At 45.6% G+C, this 14,879-nt stretch overlaps 1 protein-coding gene across 1 annotated transcript; it reads right to left on the bottom strand.

The window, feature by feature from the left end:
- Nucleotides 1–313: 313 nt before the first annotated feature.
- Nucleotides 314–4,047, bottom strand: LOC123801374 (major histocompatibility complex class I-related protein 1). Its single transcript, XM_087866047.1, is given in 6 exon segments — nucleotides 314–391; nucleotides 1,328–1,584; nucleotides 2,231–2,263; nucleotides 2,266–2,363; nucleotides 2,365–2,404; nucleotides 4,029–4,047. Coding segments are annotated over 6 exon segments (525 nt in total).
- Between the last annotated feature and the right edge of the window lie 10,832 nt (nucleotides 4,048–14,879).

Raw genomic sequence — 14,879 nt, 5'->3', positions numbered from 1 at the left:
TCAGAGAGCCAGAGGAGAGAAAGCTTGGGGTTCTCAGCACCCATTCTCCACGCACCTCACTGCAGTCCGCCAGCGACTGTGTCTGTCCAGAGGCACAGGACTTGCTAGAAGGCGCTTCTCCCAGGGCACCGGCCTTCGCTTGCCCCTTCAGATTGGGGATGTATGGCTTCCCTCTGTTGCACATACTTGACTTCCGGTGTCCTCAGTCCTGATGGTCCCTCTGCGAATAATCCCGTGATTGAATTCTCCTCAGCTAAATCACATTGAGTGCGTCACTTACTTCTGACCAGGACTCTGTTGCCCGCAGCCGACCTTAGACACGCTTCCTGACGGTCACAGCAATGAGTCCGAGGGGTGGCCCGTGATCCAGTTCAGACCAACCACAGTTCTCCTGTGGAAAAAAGTGTTTGTAACCAGAGCTGGGAGATTCCCAGAAGCCCATTCTTTTGGAATGGTAAAGGGCTGAGGGTATCTCTGAGCTTTAGGCTGGCTGCCACATCCCCCCTTCTTTTGCATCTTAGTTTTAATTCCTGAGGTCCTCATCCTGCCCTGATTCCTGCCTTTCAAATGGCTTCCCTCTGTGTTTCTAAGACAGTTTGAGTGGGTTTCTGTTACCTGCAACCAGTGCAATTCAGATGTCTAATTCAGCTAATGAGTGGGAGGGTTGACATTCAAACTCTAGTCACCTGCCTCCAAAGCCGATATTCTTAGACAGAGAGTCTAGAATCATAACTGTGACCCAGATGTCTTCCCAAGGCCCACCGCAGCTCTGGAAAATTCCACCATTCAAGATAACTCCAGTGGGAAAGGCACATTGTGTCCAGGAGTTACCCATAGCATGCTATAGAATTTTCTAAAATAATAAGATTATAGGTGAAAAGTCTGCATTAACTAAAAGTGGACCAATTGAGTCTCATCTTTGATGTGTAAGAGGAGCTTTTAACTGAAAGAAATCTTAACATAAATCCTTTAGTAAAGCAAAGACCGTTTGTCCTCTTTGTGAGTCCAGATTGTCACTCGTGCTGGTGTCGTGCGAGCCCTCGGTAAGTGAGGATTGCTCCACGTCCCAAAGTATTTCCCAGCTTATCGTTGACAGGAGGTGGATGTATTGGTCTCATTGGATACCCCAAAAAAAGAGGTGTCCCTGGAGGTACTCCATTGTCAAGACAGATGGAATTGCTGAATCTTGTCCAGATGCTGATAAAAAATAACTATGGGAAGTTTTCACAGGGACTTACAGGCCACCATCGTCCGACTCACAAGATGGATTTCAGAATAGGGTGACTATAAGTGGCTCAGGGGACCCGGTGTTCTCCTTTCTCTTTACCTGCCCTTTGTAAGTATCTTCCCCATACTCCAGGGTAATAAGTTCTTCTTCCAGCTAGTTCTTTCGATATTATAACTCATGCCAACTGGCCTCCCATGCCCACTTGGTGATGTGAGCCATATTATCTGTAGCCATCCAGAAAAAGATATCTTAATTGAAGATAATAAAACCTTGTCCTTCATAGGCATGCTGGACAAATGTGGTGCTTCTGTCCTCCAGCAACTCCTAGCCAGTCAGCGTCTGGTAAGTGTGAAACCCTGGCTCACACATGTGGGGCAGGAAGGGGTTTAGACAGGGACATAGAGGTGGGCATCCAGTGGGTGACCAGGGGTATGGCTGGAAGCATCCTCTGCCCCCGAATACATCATCCCACAGGCATGCCTCCAGGAGGTTCCTAGGACATGACCCACCTAGCAACAGATATTTGTCCTCCATAGGACCATGATAATTTTTGCCTTGGGGAATTACCCAATAACGGGAATGATCAATTGATTAACTTTATAATGCAGTAAAGGAGAGGAAGATATGAAAGGGCCAGAAATATCGTGGGAAAGTTAATGTAGTAAGTCATTGTGCACAGCACGTGGCTCACTGAGCCTACCACCAGGAAATGAGATGCAGAACGGCCAAATTTAGAATGAGAAAGGAGTAGATACAGCCTAGAAGCCTGAATGGGGGCGGCATCGGGATGGGGGGGGCAAAGGACGAAGGGCTTCCAAGGAAGAGAGGATTTGGAAGATGCTTCAGGCAGATGGCAGGCACTGAACGCGATCAGCCAGATTGTCCAGGCTTTGCCAAAAGAGTGCAAGTCAGCAACTGCTTGTGTTCACTGCCGGCCCCGGGACCTCTCTGCAGGAATGGGGGCTAGTGAGGGCAAGCATTCAGCTCTGCTGCCTTCACCACCTGAGTGATCGTGGTGACTCTGCAGGTGCTTGCATTCCAGCCCCTCGGCAGCTGGGTGTACCCCTTCCAGTGACCAGGCAAGGGGTTCTCCACCGTCCACGGAGCCCACGGCTCCTTCTGCCAAGAGACACTCATGTGTAATGATGGGATGAGAAAGAGAGTCAGTGATCACATCTGAAATGCCCAGGTGAAACTATGTCAGCCAGTGAATCCTTAGAAGGGAGGCAAAGAAAGAAGATATTTAGAGTCACGGACAATCGCAACCCACGTCAGTGCTGTGTTTGGCGGCGTTCCTCCTAGGACCTAGCTGCTATTTCATTTTACACCATCACAGAACCCAGGCACTGGAGCCTGGAAAGGACCGAAGATCTCCAGCTCAAGACCTGGAGGCTTTTTTATCCTAGTTTGGAAACCTTAGGATGAAATTTTACAGGTAATCTCAACTTGGAAGTGAAGTAGGGAGCCTTGCTCTGGACTTTAGGGGAGAAGGGCCCAGGACCACTCCTTGGTCCCCCGGGGTTGCTGTCAGAGGGCTTAATAATCCTGATAACCCGCCCCCTTGTTTTATGAATAAAGGCTCTAAGTGGGTAAATGAGGGCTCCTTCCCTACCCTGTGCAGGTACACACACACACACACACACACACACACACACACACACACACACACACACACCAGATCAGTCTCAGAGCCCGCATAAGGACTCTGGCCTCCTGAGAAAAAGTGTTTTAAAAGCACAGTGCTCTGCGGGGAAGGCTGTGGATGAGTGGGGCCCTCTACTGTGTGGAGTCACATCCACTTCCAGGGACTTCTCTTGCCTAAGGACTGTGCTAGACACTACCTCTCCACAGTGTTTCCAGATTGCCCAGCCAAATGCTCTTGTCCCTTTGGGAACTCCCCTAGCACTCAGATCTTTTCCCCATGTGGCCCTTGCCATGGCAGGGAGCCTTGGACCGTTTCAGGCTCCCATTCCCCAGGCTGAATACCACTTAATGATGTTGACTCCTTCGTCTTTATTTGTAAATATATATTTAAGAAAAAAATATCAAATTAAAAAAAATCATCTCACAAAACGGTTGGGATGGTTTTGGTACATGCAAGTCTGTCTATACTTTCCTTTTCTCTAAAACTGTTTCTGAAGCATTCATCACATGGAGACTGTCTTTGAGAAAGGGCCACCACAAGGCCGGGGTACCATTACCTTAACCTCGAAGGAAGGCAGGAGTCCCTGAGACTGAACCAGGTCCTGCCAGGGCCCCTTCCGCCTGACTGCACCAGTTCTGTAAAAGCTGAACTGTCCTCTCCTTTCTCTCTGCTCCTCTGGCTGGGCTGGGGGCAGCTTGGGCGGGTTCAGAGTAGGTGCCCAGCCCCGTGGGCCCCTCCGTGGAGTGGGGTCCTGCCTGTCAGCTGTAGCGCTGAGCAAGATGGAGAAGTCTGGTCCTCCCTAGGCCCGGGCAGAATGGAAGGCCTCAAGGCCCTTTTCATTGCTCTCAGCTTTTCCTTCTCCTTTTCCTTCCTGGGGCTGGGGGGTTGGGGGGAGCAGGGTTTGGATGAGGAAGCCACCCAGTGGAAGGCTCTCAAATTGGACCTAAGAGTCTCTCATCGTGGAAGTGCTCGTTCTTATGAAACTAAGAGCCAGAGATTGAAGCAGCAGTACAAATACTACCCCCAAATCAGTAGTTATCATATTCTGCCTTCTATCCTCTGTATCTTTGCTTACCTTCTACTCCCTTCTTGACCCTAAGGCACTTGAGGACTGGGACTTCGCTTATTTCCTTTGTAGTTCCTGCCAAGGCCTACCGCGGGGAGCTTGGCACATGGTAGGAGCTTCGTAAATATTTGTGAATTAAGTTGTTGGCAAAGCATTTGGTTTCTCTGCTCTGAAAGATGCTGAAATGAGTATGAATCTATTTAACCCGGAATGTATACGTTTCAAAATGCTTTTCAGAAAGTGCAGGCTGGCGAACGGGGAGCAGAGCTGAAATCTCATTTACGCCTAGTCTGGAACCTGCAAAAGGTGTATATGCTTGCATCTGCAACCGATTTTGAAACTCTTCCATTTCTCCACATCTGGAAAGGTTTGGTGGCTACTCTGCAGATACCCAACTGCTTAGAGAGGGAGGCAGAAGGAAGAACAAGTTATGGACATTAGTTCTCACACCTTCTTAGCATCCATCTGTGTATTCAATAAACATATGAGGGCTTCCTCTGTGCCAGGCACTGTTCTAGGCCCTGAGAACACAGCAGACAAGACAGATACAAATGTCTGCCCTTGTGGAAGCTACACCTTAATAGATGGAGGGGAGGAAGACAGACAACACAAAATACATGAAACATACATCATGTCTTTTGGAAAGTGCAATGGAGAAAAACAAAGCTGCAAAGGGACGAAGCAATGCAATTTAAAACAGCGATGCTTAAGAAAGGGCTCCCCAAGAGGGTGACTTCAGAATACGTGCCTGCAGAGAATGAGGGAGCCAGGCAGGGATATGGGGTCACCAGTCCAGGCGGGGGGCTGTACAAGACCTGGAGGAAAGGACGGGTCTGGCAAGGTCCAGGAGCAACAAGAAGGCCCGTGACTGGAGCCTAGGGAGTGAGGGGGAAAGAAATAGGTAAGAATTGCTTCCACACTTATTGATAGGGAAAAAAAACTCACAGAAATTAAATTCCAGGCAAAGATTGGGAGAGGAGAAGGAAGAAGGGATTTAAAAAGAAACTGTGTTTCTTTTTCTTTCTTTTTTTTTTTTTAAAGATTTTATTTATTTATTTGACAGAGAGAGACAGCCAGCGAGAGAGGGAACACAAGCAGGGGGAGTGGGAGAGGAAGCAGCAGGCTCCTAGCAGAGAAGCCTGATGTGGGGCTCGATCCCAGAACGCCGGGATCACGCCCTGAGCTGAAGGCAGACGCTTAACCGCTGTGCCACCCAGGCGCCCCAGAAACTGTGTGTCTGAGCAAAGCTGGATTGGTATAGAACTTCCCTTGGAATCTGAGGTTCTTCTTATGACATCTGGGGTCTACATGCCTAGGACATGCCAACAAGCAAAAAAAAAAAAAAAAAAAAAACCCCAAAAAACAAAAAACCACCAAAAAGTATTAACAACTTGGGGCATTACTTGCTCAATGGGAAGATTTTGTCTATGTGAGTGTCAACGACGTCATCTCCACATATAATATTTACAATTCCTATAATTTCACATATAATATTTACAATTCCTATAATTTCTTTTTTTTTAAAAGATTTTATTTATTTGTTCAACAGAGATAGAGATAGCCAGTGAGAGAGGGAACACAAGCAGGGGGAGTGGGAGAGGAAGAAGAAGCAGGCTCATAGCGGAGGAGCCTGATGTGGGGCTCTATCCCGTAACACCGGGATCACGCCCTGAGCCGAAGGCAGATGCTTAACCGCTGTGCCACCCAGGCGCCCCTATAATTTCACTTTCTTTTTTAAAAAAATTTTTAGAAGATTTTATTTATTTATTTGTCAGGGAGAGAGTGTGTGTGAGCACGAGAGAGCGAGCACAAGCAGGGGGAGAGGCAGGCAGAGGAAGAAGCAGACTCCCCACTGAGCAGGGAGCCTGAAGTGGGGCTCAATCCCAGGACCCTGGGATCATGACCTGAGCCGAAGGCAGGCACTTAACTGACTGAGCCACCCAGGCGCCCCTAGTTTCACTTTCTTACCAAAATATAATCTCATAAAAATCTGCATTGTCTGGAGTTTGTAAGAGGGAAATAAAAACATGGTCTGTTGACAATACTGTCCAAGTACAGTGTAATGTCCTTTTTGCCAACCTCGATCTCAATCCAGTTCCTGATTTCAGAGCAGTTTGTCTCCACCAGCCAGCCCTGACTTCAAAGGCTGCTCTGCCCCTGAAGGCTGGCCTCCATCTGCCGGTCATCTGCTCGTCTCCCCTTGTGCAGCTGCGGTGTGGCTCTGCTCCAGGGCCATCACGGTCCTGTCCCCTTGGTTTGCCATGGGCCCACTTACCCATCTGCTGTGTTCACAAGTACAAGTCACGCTTGCTCCTAAGTTGGGCTTCCAAAATGCTACCTCAGCCGTGATGGAAGTTGGTTGACAGATGTGAAGTCAGTAACTCAGAACAGAGGAGAGAGGGGAAAATCCATGTACCCTCTCTCTCACGGTACGTTAGTCCTTAGGGTGCTTTATATCCTACCGACACGTAGCCCAGATGATCAGATTTCTAGCATAATTATGCAGGTTGAATCATTTGAAAAAACCTATAACTGACCATTTTTGATTTCATACAATTTAATGTAAGCTTTCGATTCTCTCTTCTTGCTCCAATAATTATGAAACTAGATTTTTCTCTCCTTTTTCATGAATAGATTATCAGCATCAATTTACTTATTGAACTGAAATCTGCTATTTAGAATTTAGTCTTCCATCCAGGCTAATCCAACTGCCTCTTCAAGGATATCTGCTGCCCTGGGGCGCCTGGTGTCACAGCGGTTGAGCGTCTGCCTTCAGCTCAGGGCGTGATCCTGGTGTTACGGGATCGAGCCCCACGTCAGGCTCCTCCACTATGAGCCTGCTTCTTCCTCTCCCACTCCCCCTGCTTGTGTTCCCTCTTTCGCTGGCTGTCTCTATCTCTGTCAAATAAATAAATAAAATCTTTAAAAAAAAAAAAAGGATATTTGCTGCCCTGTCCCAGCAGCCTCTGATAGACATTGCTGGAAAGCCTGAATAACACAACTAAATACCCTTAGACTAGAGGTAGTGGTTACTTCACTTTCTAAATTATGTCCCCTTTAAATTGTAGATGAACTGGTTGGGCCATTTTTACAAAAGACTTTGAAAAATCATTGGATCATAAAATAATTGATCAAGGGTTTACAGATATTCGTCCATGGGGCAATTTATACTTATTGGGTATCTGTGATGTACAAGGAATTGTGAGGCAATGTCAGGAATAGTAAAATAAATCAGATACCAGTTCTGTCCTCCAGGAAGTGATAGTATTATTGGAAAACTAAAGCATGTAACAAAAATAAACACAGTGTATAAATAAACCCATGGCAGCAGGCAGTAAGGGCTATGAAGGAAGGACCAACGGAGTGCTCCGCCAGCTCAGCAGAGAGAGACGCTCTTCTCGTATGAAGGAATCCAGAAACGCTCCAAGAAGGAGGTGGCAAACCTTCCATGAAGTTGGGCCTCCAATGAGTGGTGAAGGGCAGCAGCATCTGAAACGTAACCATCAGAACTGCAATTTATTTATTGAGTACGTGCCATGTGTTGGGTACCATGCTAAGTCCTAGATAAACAGGAGTCTCATTTATTCCTCACCAACCCTTTGAGGTAGGTCTTATAATTCCCATCTAGCAGACAGAAAATAAGTGCAGAGAAGTGAAGAAAATTGCCTAAGGTCCTCCCTAGAATCCGTAAGTGGAGGAGCCAGGAATCACACTCTTGATGTCTTGCATGTGAAGTCTCTCCACCTTAGATGACCCAACTGGCTCTAAGGTAGGGGCAGTTCCCCAACTAGATTCTGTTCCAGTCTTCTCCTTGCCTGGTCATCCCTGCTCTCTCCCGCCCCCTTGTGTCACAATGACTCATTGTCCCTGATATTCCGGTCCTTGGGGGCCCAGGCTCCAGATCTTCCTACAAGTGGCTGTGCGTCCTGATTGGATAACTAGGTCAACGCCATTCTAATTATTATTCATTGGTTTTCCCAAATGGCCCAATGCCTCAATATAATCAAAGTGATTATGATTTCTGGGAGCTACTCTTTGGAATTTCAGGCATTATGGGAATGAGGAGGAGAAGCGGATGGTGATATTTTTAGTTATAAGGATCTGGACGCTTCTCAAACCACGCAGTCACGTGGGTGCTTCTACCCCTAGCAGAAACTGCTAGTCTCTCTCTTAACCACTCACCTAACTACAGGAACTTATACTGCTTCGTGTGCTGAATGTGACAATTTGAATTTTTTAGCTACTCTTTTGAGGTTACCCTTTTTGGAGGTTACCAATGTCTTATTTCATATAAATTTTATTTTTTTCTGAATTTCCAGTAGGCAGAGTCCTAGCTGCTAGGGACACAGCAATGAACACATCAAAGTCTGTTTCTCCGAGCTAATTTCTATGAGAATGACTGGCAATAGATAATTATATAAAACAAGATTAAGTGGTGACAAAGTGTGTGAAGAAAAGTAAAGCAGAGAAAGGAGACAGTGTGAAGAGAGCCGATCTTTTAGATAGAGGGACCAGGAAAGGCCTCTCTGAGCTGGTGTCATTTGAGAAGAAATTTGGATACAGAGAAGTAAGCCATGGGAGAGGAACCTTCCAGACAGAACAGCAAGTCTTCCAGGAGGGTGCACACCACATGTGTTTGAGGAATAGCAAGGAGAACACAGTAGGGCTACGTAGAGCTTTAGAGAATGAATGAACGAGGTCTGTTGGGTTTTTTTCTTAGTATTCTCTGTATATAATGATGACCATATGTCTCATATTTCCCAGAAGAATTCTAATTAATGAATTTTATTCTTTTTACATGATTCGTTGAGGTAGTAACAAAATGTGATTTGATATGCATACTCTTGAAAGGTTTTCCAGAATAAATATAAATTCGGACATCAGAAAGAATGTCTTTTGTCATCTGCCTTAATTTGGGTTTCACAAAACTAGTGTGTAAAGAGCCATGTGCTTCATCTTTACCTTAGGCCTCCTCCCTCCAGTTCTGGGTAACCCCCTGGGGTACGAGGATTGAAGTCAATGGGCTTTAAGAAAGAATAGGCAGATATTTCAACTAGTCAGAAGAAAAAGCTACAAATGAGTTGAATTTCTCAGATTTAGATAGATTCAATGTCAACCAAGAAGAAGAGGGCCTTAGGGGAGTGGAACATTGTCTTAGAAAATTTCGGTTGCACGCACCTTGGCAACAGCTCCATGGAAACAGACTGAAGTCTAATAAAGTCTACAGCAAAGGCCCACATTTTCTCATGTTAACTCTTTGAACTCTAGGCTATTTCTAAACAGATAATCTCCAAGTCTGCCTTTTTTTTTTTTAAGATTTTATTTATTTATTTGACAGAGATAGAGACAGCCAGTGAGAGAGGGAACACAAGCAGGGGGAGTGGGAGAGGAAGAAGCAGGCTCATAGCAGAAGAGCCTGATGTGGGGCTCGATCCCATAACGCCGGGATCACGCCCTGAGCCGAAGGCAGATGCTTAACCGCTGTGCCACCCAGTCGCCCCCCAAGTCTGCCTTTTAACACTAACCTGGTTGGTAATTTAGGGTGCTTATCCATCATCAGTCCTTGTTTGTGAAGGATTCAACCACTTGTGAAGCAGATCGATATAGCAGAGTGATACATCCATAAAATTGTGAGTAATACCAAGAGACTGACCTCGATTATTTCTAGATTAAACACATAAACCACATATGGCTATGCAAGAGAGATCCCACGTATGACCCCCTCACACCAGGTCACAAGTTCACATAGGCTGAATCGAAGAACAGGATGAGTTATAAAGTGTGAAACACCTGTTGTTGGTTTTTTTAAATACAAATTTTACAACTACAGTAAACCACAGGTGCAATTTTGTAGTCATTATTGCTGTCCAAATTCTATATGGCTCATCATAGTCAGATAACTTCAGTTTCTTAGAGACATTACTTTTGAACATAAATTCACTCAGGAATCATTTATTAAGTACCTACTGGTCACTAGGTAGTGCCTGGGAAATAAAGAAGAGGAAAATGAGGAGATCTCTCCCTGCCTTTAAGGGAAGAGTTTTGCAAATAGAAACTATGGAACTGTGGACAGGCACCATGGGACTACAGAGAAAGAGCAGTCTACCACAGGCTATGGAGTCTATGAAAGCAACACACTGGAAGTGACATTGGAGTTATCTTCACATTTCCTGACCCCAAACACTCTGGCATCTCGTCCCTGTATTTCCCCATCTGGCCCTAACCCTAAACTTAACCTTAACCAGCACCAGCATAAGACACAAACATCAAGTAGACCGAGCCTTTTTTATAACCCTGCCTCCCTTCTTTGTCAACATCCCTCAGTGCTCAAGAATGCTTGGTCAGGGTTCTGGAAGGAAACAGCCTTCACTCCAGGTGAGTCACATGAAAAGACCTGAAGGAAGGTACTCTTTGCATATGTATGGGCAATAATAAGGGAATAAATGAGGGGTGCTGGGGCACACAGAAGCTAGCAACCATGGAAAGCCCTTACTGCCCATAGAGTTGCAGAGATAAGAGTAGCAAATAGTGTTACTGGGGCTCATTGGGAGCTAGAACCATTAAGAAGGGACCATTCAGGGAAAACTATATAGCAGAGGGACACAGCTACTACTGACACATTACGGAATGAGGGCAAGGAGGAAGAAGGAAATACTCCGACCTCTCTTTCCTCCCTGCTCTCTGATTGCTCTCCTCTCAGTGCCTCCCATGGGTGAACCCAGATGGATATCAGCCTGCAAGAGCAGCTAGGTCATGCAGTCTTGTAGAAGTCAGCTTCCCAGGGCACAAGACAGGACAGAGAAAGATTGGAGTCTAAGGAGTCAAAAGAAGAATAACCAGCACAAAGCAACCTTTCCTGCCCTTTAGAGCAGACTGGTTTTATTTCAAATTCCAACAGTGATCAACATGCCAAATATCTACATCCAAAGGCGCTCTGACATTGTGGTAGTGCCTGGGACTACGGGCTGGAGGACCTGTGTCTACTCTGGACTCTCTTCATTACGTGAGCTGAGTCAGCTTCCCTACTCTAGGCCTGGGTTTCCTTATCTTGAAATGGGGGTATTTTCTTAGCCTACCACAAAGGGTTAGTAAGACTACCACATGAAAGATTATGTGCAGGGTAGATATTATGGTCATATTACATTCTTTGACAATCAAATGTAGATGATATATAAATTTTGAGCTTCTAGAAATATCACCTGTTTCCTCCTTCCTCCCTTCCTCTTTCCATCATTTGTCTCTTATCCTCACCCCTAGTCTTTCCCGTTTCTGACTTGAATGGTGGGACTTCTCTGGATTAAATTTCTGTAGAAGCAGGAATTATGTCTGTCTTATTCACTGTCATATCTCCAAAAGAGCTTTGCCTATGGTAGTTCATCAACCGACATTTGTGGAATTAATACACAGATGATTTGCAAGAGATCTTGACTGTCAAGTACATGAATCACCACTTATGGTGGTGGCCCAGACTGAGTTCTAGACATTGCCTGCTAAACCACTCAGGAGAACCAGCCCCCACTGGGAGACCAATTGCTTAAGACAGAGAAGCCTACTGTTTCCAGCCCGTGGGCCCTCTCATGTAATTTAGACAACAGAAGGCATCTGCTTTCCCAGTGACATGGATCCCCTAAAAAATAAAAAATAAAAATAAAAAAAATCCTCCTACTCAGTTGATATCTCTTTACACCCAGTAAACAAGTCCAGAACCATATTTTTATCTTTCTGGGATCTTTTGTGACAGGTAGGGCTTATGGTGAGGAGAAAAAAACAGAAATAAACCTGAGCAATGGATCTGCTCCACTATTCAGTGCCCCTGAAACTCTGACCACACCCCCATCCCCCTGAGATTCACTAAGCTAGTAAAGAGAAACAAAAGGAAAGGAAAGGAGATGAGCAAAAAAGAAGGGTAGCAAAGCTCAGAAGGAAAGCGAGGAAGTTACCAGGAGGGTATTTCCAGAATGGCTTTTAGCCCTCGGAAGGTAGATGACATCAAAAGTCGACACCAGCTCATCCAGCTCTTGGTCTTCAGTGACTCAACAACTGCGCAACACTCAGGGCCCTCTACTAATAAAAACAGGGAGTAATACTTGGTGTCATCAGTTGCTAGGTAAAATAGAGAGACAAAATGGCAGTGCTGACTGCCTTCCAAGGTGACTTTTAACCCTTTATTAGTCTCACACACTGCTTCCTTCTTTTAGTGTGCCTGTCTTGACCCAATTCCCAACTTTTAATTATTTATGGAGCACAGCTATGTGCAAGGCACAGAAAGACTAACAATACCTGGTCCCTTAAGGAGCTCAAAAGAAAAGAAGCCTTTGGTTCTTCACTGGAGCTTAGATTTCACCCAGGGTCAGCATAAAAGTTTCACACAAAGCTCCCAGGACTTGGAACTCCCTGCTCTGGCTTCCTACAATCTTAGACCCCTTTTGTCTGATACAGTATGTATCACTGACTGTCCGGTTATTTTTAGCTTGGGTCTATCTTCCTTGCTGCTCTAGTACCCAGCACAACAAGCTCAAAAAATGCTTGTTGAATAAAGGAAGGCAAGAAAAAGTCCTAAATCAAGATCCGGAGAGGCAGCCACTTGGCTTGCTTGATTAGAAATCCCCAGGATCAAGCTGTGACTACACCATCATCATCATCAGGAGAACATGCAGCTTAAGCTTGTCCAGGGAGCTGGGGCACAGGCCCAGATGGGAAAGAGGAAGCAGAGGTGAATGGGAGAGATGAGTAGAGGCAGGGCCATGAGGCAGGCTGGCTTGCACTGGGGTTCAGGGACCTGGGTCTGCAGGTCCTGCTTGACTTTGGGCAGAATTCCAAATTGCACCAAGACTCAGTCTCTCCAACTTTAAAAGCAAATCCTGGCATATATTGCACAAGGTTGCTGGAGTATCAGATGAGGTTCTGTTTATGGTGCACCTGGTGGAGCACAGCTGTAAACATTGGTTTCCATCCGTGGTAGGCAGAATAATGTCCCCACCCCCATCACCTGAAAGATACCCACATCCTAATCTCCAGAACCTGTGAAAATGTTACCTTACATGGGATTTAGCAGGTATGATTAAATCAATAATCTTGAGATAGGAGATTATCCTGGATTATCTGGGGCCAATGTAATCACAAGGGTCCTTATAAAAGGAAGGCCAAGGGGTCAGATTCAGAGATGTGACAATGGAAGCAAGATCGAAGGGATGCCATTGTTGAAAGGGGACCTATGCCAAGGAATGCAGACAGCCTCTAGAACTGGAAAAAGAAGGAACAGAGTCTCCCCTAGGACCCCAAGAAGGAATGCAAGCAACCCTCTCAATACTTTGATTTTAGCTCATGAGACCCATTTTCAAACTTCTGACCTCCAGAACTGTAAAATAATACATTTGTGTTGTTTTAGGTCACTAAATTTATGGTCACTTGTTACAGTGGCAATAGGAAACTATTTGTCTTTCATTTCCCCAAAGAAAAAAGAAGCCAAGTAATGAAATTAATATTTGGCGACCTCTCAGCCCCTCCTAGCACTTTCTCTTCTCAGATCTTTGTATTCTTTCTTCCTTTCCTTCTTCCTCCTCTCCTTTGTTCTTCCCTCTGGTCTTCATTTAAAAATGCATTTTAAGAAGTGGAATCGCTGGGGGCGCCTGGGTGGCTCAGTCATTAAGCATCTGCCTTCCGCTCAAGATATGATCCCAGAGTCCCAGGACCAAGCACCCCCCCAGTGAACCCCCCCAGAATGGAGACCCACCCAGGATGGAGCCCGCTCCCCCTGCTTGTGCTCTCTCTGTCAAATAAATAAGATCTTAAAAAAAAGTGGAATCATTTAACAGTCCTTAAATTCTTAAATAAGTAGATTTGATGACAGTCAGGATCCTCCAGGACAGGTGAGACTTGCCCCACCCACTAAGCTGGGAGTCACTGGGGTAGGGAAGAGTCCTGCGAATTCTCCTTGGGAAGAACCAAGCCCTCCCTCTGAGCAATTATCTATCCTTAAATCTCGGGCTGCACTTTTCAGTGTCCTGTGCTTATTTTGTTCACTATGGATCCCTTTAATTGTGTCTTGGTCATGTGTATATGTGTGTGTGTGTGTGTGTGCGTGTGTGTGTGTGTGTCTTGGCTTTTTAATACCTATGTATCATAAGGCCCATCCAAAGAATCTGACCCATTGGGACGGGTCATCCTCAAAAACCAAAAGACAAATTACCCAGTTTAGCAGGAGGGTCTTGTTTGTTAAACAATGCTATTGTCCATGTAATCTAGATTATCACAGTCAGTAAATAGTTTCCTCTTGGCTATTGTTAAAAATTCAATCGGTGTGCATGTGCTCAAGCAGGTGTGCCTGTGGGTGAGTGCTTGGGGGGGTGTGTGTGTGCGCATGGGTATGTGTGTAAAGTCCGATCTGAGCCATTTTCTGTGCTGAGGTAAAAATCCATTTGCTAATTTTTGGAAAAGGCTAGCCCTTGTGCAAATAGGCAGTAGAATAGTGTAGCAAAGAACATGGGTTCAGGAGTCAAACTTGTTTTCAAATGGGGCTCTGCCACTTCCTGCCATGAGATCTTGGGCCAATTATCAACCTCTCTAAGCCTCAGATTTCTCCTGTGGAAAAGTAGCGTAAGGACACTACCCTCCTTACAGAGTTGTGAGGGTTCAATGAGATCCCCAGTGGCAGCACCAAGAGGTGACTGGTCACTTGTTGGGACTTCAGAGCACCATTATCACACGCACAATCACCACCGGCGCTCTTGAGCCATCCCAAATAAACCTGTAGTTTAAGAGAAGACAGTGGGTCTATCTTGTAACCTCAGTTCAAGGCTCCTAGCCCTGGTGTACAAACAAGTTCTAAAACCTGCCCTATGTAGAAGTTCTTTTTTTTTTTTTTTAAAGATTTTATTTATTTATTTGACAGAGATAGAGACGGCCAGCGAGAGAGGGAACAAGCAGGGGGAGTGGGAGAG

Source organism: Ursus americanus, chromosome 2, assembly GCF_024610735.1.
Source record: "Ursus americanus isolate L20-20 chromosome 2, mUrsAme1.1.p, whole genome shotgun sequence".
In the NCBI taxonomy this organism is placed as follows: Eukaryota; Metazoa; Chordata; class Mammalia; order Carnivora; family Ursidae; genus Ursus; species Ursus americanus.
The sequence above is the reverse complement of the archived record's forward strand: the minus strand, read 5'-3'. Positions and strand labels throughout refer to the sequence as shown.